Raw genomic sequence first — 8731 nt, forward strand, 5'->3', positions numbered from 1 at the left:
TATCGTTTCGAGCTTCTTAATTCAATAGTCTCATTTTTATGTATATAACTCATTGTTAATATACTTAGTGAGATACTTACTTATCATGATCTCATGTTAACTATATATATATATATATATATATATATATATATATATATATATATATATATATATATATATATATATATATATATATATATATATATATATATATCATCAAGTAGTTTTTATAAGTTTTTAACGTTCGTGAATCGCCGGTCAACTTGGATGGTCAATTGTCTATATGAAACCTATTTCAATTAATCAAGTCTTAACAAGTTTGATTGCTTAACATGTTGAAAACATTTAATCATGTAAATATAGTTTTCATTTAATATATATAATCATGGAAAAGTTCGGGTCACTACACCTCTAATCCCGTAGATATTTCAGAACGGAGTTATTCAAACCCTCGTCCCTACATAATTCCTCAAATTGAATAATTAGGTCTACAGTTTTCAATTCACAGATAATAGCTTTTCCAATTAGGTGATGATTTTTTTTTTCCACAATCATACCAATGTCCTTTCTCCTCCTTTACTTTCTTGCCTTTCACCTCCTCCTCTTCCTTGTTTTTTGATAATTTTGAACGCAAATCGTCCTTTTTGGAGTTTAGTTTATCCTTGAGATCTCTCGTTTGTTTTCTTGCAACATAACAGAATCTGCGTTCGTCTCGAAAAGCGTTACCGTACCTGGTTTGGACCATGTTCTCATGTTATGATTCCCTTGGTGTCTGGAATCATGCCCGTACTGTTTTTGCTCGTCTCTATTCATTCCATAGTTTGCTTGCACATCATGTATATTGTTGTCCTCTCTCTCTAGCTTTGAAAATCTTGATGGGCAATTCATTGAAGGTGATCTTCTCAAGCAAGGCAAGTAGGGTTTCCACGCATCTAACGTTTCCAAATCGAGCGAATGCAAATCGCTTACCACTCTTTAACCTCTTGCCCGCCATATAGATGTCTCTTATGTCTCTATAAGGTTTAAAGCTTCGCCATAGATCTTCAACATTCCATTGATCGGGAAAGTTGAAAAACATGAACGAAGTTTGTTGAATTCCGAATAGTCCCGTTAATCGGTCTTGAAGTTTCGCATTCTTGTTGCTTCGCCATGGCCGGAAAAAACCTCTCTCCTCATTCTCTCATTCTTTTTTTTTTTTAGCTTTCTATTTAATGTGTTTTAATCATATAGTGATGTTGCGAAAAATGATTTAACTTTATATTTAAACATAATTTTAATAATTTCTAACTACAATACGTAAATTAATGAATAAAAAATTTATATATTTCTATAAATAAATATATGCTAAAGCATACCCTCATACTCTAAATTATTATAATGAAAATGAAACTAACGTAAAATGTAAAAAACAAAATAATTATGATATCATGATGATGTCATAATGACATTACTATAATAAGTATTTTCATTTTTTTGAATAGTAGTTCGGAATCATCGAGGGGGGGACTAAATCACACACGCATTCATCTCGAACAGTTACATAACCCGGCCCTAACTGCTATCAAGAAGGAAATTCTTCCCAATCTGAGGGGATGGGCGGTAAAACCCCTCTCCTCCACTGCTTCCGCAACACGTTACTAAAGTAACTATTCATCATTAAATCTAACAGTATATAGTAATATTTTTTAATTTATCAAGTAAATTATACTTTCTTTTAAGTTTCTAGAATTAGATTAGGGGCATGTTTGTTAGCAATCTTTTTGAAACCTGTAGCTTATAGCTTTATGAAAAAGTTCATCTTAAATTAAAAGTTTCGTTTGATTACAAGAGCTTTGAGCTTTTTGAGGGGCATAAAAGCAAAAAGGTAATAGAAATAGCGTTTGAGAAAAAGCTCAAAGTTTTTTGTCAAATTACACTTTATTTTAACGGTTTCAGTTATCCTGCTAAACACCTAAATACATATAAAAAGTTATCAGCTACCAGTTACAAGCTACCAGCTTACAACTACTATTTATCAACTATCAGCTATAAGCTACCAGCTAGTTTTGCCAAACATACTCAAGATATATATAATTATATACAATTATATACGGAGCATCACTATTATTAACTTTTTATAAGATTTATAATGACATAATAATCAATAATTAAAATTTAAAAGTAGGATATATGTTGAGACCATAATTTTTAAAATTGTTTTTAACATATTTATAACACTTTTACTATGAAATAGCCGGCTACTATGTAGTTGATAACGAGCACTATGTAGATGTATTTTAAGCGTGTTAATGACAGCTATAGAAGTATTTATTAGTAAAATTCTTAAAAATAATTACAATTAGAGGCATTAGAAAATCAATAAACGTTGTTCAAAGAAATAATCTTTCGATCTCATATTAATAGTTCACAGACAAAATATATATAATTTAAGAAAAAATGACTGTCACACGATCACATGAAATAAAAGATATCTAGAATCTGGTCAAAAAGTCAAAGAAGAAAAAAAAGATGGGCCCAAAATCTGACGTGGATTTTGATGACAGTTTTCTCACATTTCAAATACAGTATCGTCATCTTTCTTCTTCATCTCTTTAATCCTGTTTTACTTCCATCTTTGTTTCCAGTCTCTTTTAAACAGATAGAACACTAGTGTACGACATTGAAATTGGTTGGTTGGTTAATATCAGTAATAATAATAATTTCAATTATAATTATAAATATAAATACTAATACTATTATTAGTATTAGTAGTAAACACTAAACATGATCCAAAATTATAAATTTTCATTCCCCATAATAAATTTCAGAACTTTTTCACCACCTGTACAATCTCTTCACTTACCACCTAAACCCCATTACAATTGTATTCACCTTCCATCCGTCATCACTTTTATTGGCCAATTTTTCACAATCCCCAATATCTCACAATTTTTATAGATTTCAAAATGAATAATGTTACATTTACAAATGTCACAACTCTTTTTACTAAATATAGGAAAATACTTTTCATTAATACCCAATTACCAATTAAAAAGATCCAACAACAACAGCAGCCCTAACCCTAAATAAAATCAAAAAGTTATGGAAAAAAACGAGGCCTTTGGGTTATCAGCATTTGGTGATTTGGATATGGGAATTAAAATCGAAATGGGAATGGATATGGGTTTTGTTGGGGTTAAAAATGTTGATAAAAATGAGAGCTTTAATAATAATAATAATAATATTATTATTAAAAAAGAAGCATCAAGTAGTAGTGTTAATGTTGGTTGTAATGAAGAAAGAGATCTGGTAGCTGCTGCAAGGTTTGATTTTCATAAGAAGAAAAGGACGGCGAGGGACTTCCGGCGAGGGACTTCCGGCACCGGCGTTCGTTCTTTTAGCCAGTTGACTCCGTTTGTTACTCCACTCCCTACAAGTGTAATTTTTCTTATTTTAATACCCTTTCTTTCATTTTTATATATTTTATTGATTACTTTATTTATATTTTATGATGAGATGAGTGGATCTGATAATTTTTTTTTTTTTTTTTTTTTTTTTTTGGTTAGAAGGTTGTGTTTTTCCCATTTTTGTCTAGTTTCTGTGAGCGATTCATCTACCCATCATTGGATTTTTACTATAAATGTACTTTTTTATTTTATTTATAATGTCACACTTTAATTTAATTAAATACTTAATAAACCTCTTTAACCCTTATGAATATAAATATGAACTATACACTAAAACTAAGTTAATTGACAATTATATTGCAACTAGAAACTATAATTTTACTCATTTATAGTTTCCAGGTACATTTTAGTTTGATTTTTTATTTCTTTTTTTTAATTGAGAGCTTGCCCCCTTCAATTGTTCATTCACATATAAGTACTTTTTATTATTATTTCACTCTTCAACAAGGTTTTTTATTTTGTTGAGAAGCAATAATGATATATGTATGTGAAGGCTTTTCAAGCCCACTTGCAACATAACTTGTTAAGCCCATTGGACATTGGTGCCCAAACTACCCAAGAGGTCTCCAGCAAGAGCTTTTTATTACAGAGTAGTAATTTCTTTATAGAATATTTAGAAAATATTTTTGTTATCAAAAGAATAATACGGAGTAACTGTTTTGATCAAAAGCTTGAGAATCATTAAAATCAACTCCTAACTATTTAATACTTAAATAAACAGCTTATTCAGAACAATGCAACTTTTGTTCCCATTTTACTTGAAATTAGTTTCAATTAGTTTCATGTGGGTCAACTTTACTTTGTTAATTTGGACATTAGAAGTACTAATCCACGTGTTCAAAAATTAAAAAGATTATCATTGATGTGTGCTTTTTTTTATTAGATTGTTGATCAAGGAAGACTGACATTTCTCTTCAGCAAGAAGCTACAAAAGAGTGATGTGAGTGTGCTCAAAAGAATTGTGCTGCCAAAGGTTACCTTTTTTTTTTTTTTTAATTCATCTCGTAAAGATATACTCCGTATAATATTGCGCAAGGATTAATAATATTAATCGAAATACTTCTAAATGAATATGTAGACCAACAAATATATATTTCCATGATAGAATTTTACTTCTGTCTTGATCATTTCCCTATAAAATATGGGTGATAGATCTATACACCACCACTTCTAAACTATGCACGACTTAACATGATTTAATGTATTGTAATGTACAACTATTTAATATATGTGTATTGGTTTATGGCTAAAAATATGGTGTATGGCTAAACATGGTGTACCCATTGTAGTCGCCTTCATCATATGGCGAGCCTACCATCACTTGCTCTACTACATAAGTACCGTGCGTGACGAAAGGATTTCGCGTGGTAAAGCAAGATCACCTCACATAAAATATACATGTACCTTTTTGAATGAACTTTACATAAACGATGTGTCATTTGTTTATGCTATATATTAAAATCTTAATGTTCTTGTATATAGTTGCTGAGATGGATTAATATTTTGTGCTTTTGATGTTGTTATATGTAATTATACATATGCAGAAACCAGCTGAAACACACCTACCTGAATTGATAGCTAAGGAAGGTATCATTTTGGAGATGGACGACATGGATGGCAGGCACGTGTGGTGCTTCAAGTATAGGTTAGTTTAACCATCTGAAAAACAGAATAATAAAACCATAATAATTAATTCTCATTGAATATAGTTTGTATTCGGTTGGATTCTTCTTTCAATTCTTTAAACATTCAAACATACAACTGGGATTTGCTTCTCAACCTTCAACAGGTTCTGGCCAAATAACAACAGCCGCATGTATGTTCTCGAGGCCACTGGTATGCTCTAAACTTTTATTTCAAAACTATAAACGTGTAATTACTCGGTCAATGCTAAAAAAATTCGCAAATTCTTGATCTTTCTCAGGGGAATTTGCTGAGAAGCATGAACTGAAATTGGGAGACTACATAATGTTGTATCGAGATTCAGTCAATCTCAACTATGTAAGCATCTATTTAGTTGAAATTTGTGTTTCCGGCAACCACCTCATTGTAGAAGATGATGATGTGGCACCACCGGATTCGATGAGGTGGTGCTTATGTGGATGCACATGTGGACGGATATTACCTTTATTGAACATTTTCTGAAATTATATTCCTTTCTGTACACCAAATCAACATCGATCCTTTTTGGGCAATGAGAAAAGTGACATTCTCTTTATTAAGAAATTTTGACTTTTACGTTACTTTTTGGGTCTGTTTGCCATTTTTAAAAACTTCTTTGTTGAGTCAAAATACTCCCTATACTCCCTGATGAAAAGTCCATGTGAACAATCCTCAATGTATATATAAAAGATCCTCATTTTGATTCAGGTAATACAAGCGGTGAAAGCTTTTGAAGTCGAGGAATACGCAAAGAATGGAGCGAAAACAGACTTCGGTACTAAGGGTAAATCAGGAAACACACCACAACATAGCTTGGTTTCGATGAATCAAAACTGTCCATGGGGTGGTCTTGAGGTTGAGGTATTTAACCCCATTAACTACCCTATGAACATATCAACTGTCGAGGATCAAATGGACATGACATTTGTATATGATACGAGCTATTCGAATGACACTCTCGCCCCACTAGATTTCTTGGGTGGATTCATGTCGAGCTACCCGTCAGCTAACTTTGCTATTGATAACTTGTCTGTTGACGATCTCTATAAGATATAAGTTGGTAGATTTGATGATGATGATGTTGTGAGTAATATGTAGAAGTACAAAATAAGTAGCTGAGCGAAAAACTCAGTAGATGTTGCTAATTATGTCTGTAGTTTTCTTTTTGAATATCCAACCTACAAGAACTCTTTGAGTGATGAACTCACAGATTATGTACAAGTCCGAATGACTATGGTATGCATGTGTATGCTAATCTATTCAAATTATCAAGTTAGTATTTGTATCTTGTCGTTTATTACTTGGTTTGTAACTTTTTTTTTTTTTTTTAATCCATGATAAAAGGGTGTTCTAATTCTGTTGTTTTTCTGTATTTAAACATGTTACATTGATTTGTTCCAAACCCTAATGTTTTATTATTAGTTTAATACACTTTTTAATGATTTAATGGGAAATAGCATAGTCATAAAAATCACAATCGCGACACTTTTTTTCATGTTTTTTTAACTAAAAATAACGGTGATCAAGATCACAAGATGGAAAGATGATGGACTAGCTAGGTTATAGCCTCACAATTGTGTTTATAAATTTATTCAAGTGATCAAAATCAATACTTGCATTAAAAGTTACATAGTATAAGGTTTTTTTCTCTTACCCCTTACTCTAATGTAGGGGGTCCATCCGAATTGCACCATGGTGATTTCTAACCACTACTAAAAAAGAGTAAAAAACCGACTATAAGGGCTTTAGGAACTGATTTTAAGACTGGTATACATTAGTAGGAGTGTCTTAATGAGATCGTTTCCTATTCCGAACAAAAAAAAAAACATGTTTATTGCAATAAACCGATTTACATTCTCTTTTTTCTAAAATAAAAATAATTTCGGTTGAAAAATATAATATTTTGGGTTTTCTTTCTCCTTCGACGAAGATTGGGAATGAGATCATATGTGCAAGATAAACAATTGCAAACCTGGAAAAAAAAATAAGGGCATGTTTGATTATTTTCTAACTGAATGGTTCACTGCTGAATGCTTAACCATTCAGCATTCACTACATTTGTTTCTAAACCCTTAATGACATATGGTGTTGAATAATTCAACATTTTCTGCTGAAGTATTCAGAGTTGAAATACTATCTTAACCATAAATCATCGATTTCTTTTGAACGGCGATATCGACATCGAATGCTCTCATTTGTCGCTCACACATATGTTAGGAGGAAACCTAATTCGCGACGATATTGGCAGTACCATCGAAGGTTGGGAAAACCCCCCAGAGACCTTTTCAAATCGCATTGATGTTGGCAGTACCATCAATGGTTGAAAACTCCCTGTTTGGGGTGAGAGTCGAACCTGGGTTGACAGTACCTCAAATTGGATGTCACCCTCATGCCACTCAAGCCAAGCTTCGGTGGTTAAGCACCAAAAATTTATGTAATTTTCTCTTTAAATTATATTAAGAACATTTATTAGACAACTATTTTTTGTTTTTATTTATGCAAAAGAATAATAAGGTAATTAAATATTATTCAAATTGTTCATTCAATCGAGATCAATCTTTGGATGCGTATTGCATTGCGTAGGCGTCATGGGCCCCTCAAATTTTGATTCCACCCGATGGTTTTTTGGTCTCTTATTCCATCTGACATTTTCTATAGTATTGTGGCAGATGGATTTGGAGATTGCGGAATAATATTGTCCACGACACACGTGAAGTCAGGACAAGTGATTTATTCGATGGTATTAGATTTGTTGCTTTTTCTTGACTTAAATCTAGAAGTAAAATTGAGCCAGACTGTAACTCCCGACTATGTAGTCTTGTGTAATTTTTTTGTTGTTTGGTTCTAGCTCCTTGCTAGTTCCTTTTGTGTTCTCTATTTAATACAATTTCAGTCGTTGATATCAGCTAAAAAGTCATGCTTTTACTCCCGATATTGAGCCAAAAATAGGAAATTGTCAACTTTATCAACAAAAAAATTAGCGTTTATTTGCTTTATTTTGTAGATCAAGGAAATATGAAGGCGATGCAAGATCAATGGAAGAAAACCGACTTAAAATTAAGAATCTAGATCGAAAACGGTGAAAATCAAGTTATTACTCCGAAAACCAAGTCGGATGTATTCGACTCGGATATGAACCGAGTGAGTGAGTTAGTGAATTGACTAGTTATTGTCTGTCTTGAGAGATAAATTATCAACTCTCTTGACGTGACTTATCATGTGTATCTCATTGTGTTTTTTTTTTTTTTAAGATTGACAGTAACATATTTATAGGCAAAAACTAGGGTTTGGTTTTGTTCGTAGGCCTGACAATGTTGACTTGTCATTTCTTATTGGGGTGGCCAATATTGGTAGTTGGGCCCAAACCTTTTAGGTCTTATTCGTTATGTTTATGTGGCACATTGTTGACACATGTGCACACTGCCATTTGTAAGGTTTGTGCGACGTCAACCTCATGTACGGAGCTTAGGTGATATCACCGCTCTACGTGAGTAGTCTGTGAGCCGTGAACATGTTACTGACCCGTTGACGTATTTGGTCTTACTAACGACCTTTATGCTGACGTCATCTATACGTCAGCCGGGAGCCGACAATGATATACTTGTGATTTTTTGCAACATCCTATTTTAGGTTTTAGTTCC

General features: G+C 32.3%; 1 protein-coding gene across 1 annotated transcript; it reads left to right on the top strand.

Moving 5' to 3' along the window:
- Positions 1-3063: 3063 nt before the first annotated feature.
- On the top strand, positions 3064-6146 carry LOC139847150 (B3 domain-containing transcription factor FUS3-like). Its single transcript, XM_071836768.1, has 6 exons — positions 3064-3399; positions 4312-4401; positions 4973-5073; positions 5218-5264; positions 5353-5429; positions 5799-6146. Exons 1-6 carry the CDS (start codon positions 3064-3066, stop codon positions 6144-6146), a joined length of 999 nt encoding a protein of 332 aa, XP_071692869.1.
- Positions 6147-8731: the final 2585 nt, after the last annotated feature.

Source organism: Rutidosis leptorrhynchoides, chromosome 5, assembly GCF_046630445.1.
Source record: "Rutidosis leptorrhynchoides isolate AG116_Rl617_1_P2 chromosome 5, CSIRO_AGI_Rlap_v1, whole genome shotgun sequence".
In the NCBI taxonomy this organism is placed as follows: Eukaryota; Viridiplantae; Streptophyta; class Magnoliopsida; order Asterales; family Asteraceae; genus Rutidosis; species Rutidosis leptorrhynchoides.

What these genes read in the sequence shown, in the direction of transcription:
- LOC139847150 (XM_071836768.1), top strand. Translation starts at nt 3,064, where the DNA reads ATGGAAAAAAACGAGGCCTTTGGGTTATCAGCATTTGGTGATTTGGAT. An exon ending in GTATGTTCTCGAGGCCACTG is followed by an intron (nt 5,265 to 5,352) that starts GTATGCTCTAAA and finishes GATCTTTCTCAG; the next exon opens with GGGAATTTGCTGAGAAGCAT. An exon ending in ATTCAGTCAATCTCAACTAT is followed by an intron (nt 5,430 to 5,798) that starts GTAAGCATCTAT and finishes ATTTTGATTCAG; the next exon opens with GTAATACAAGCGGTGAAAGC.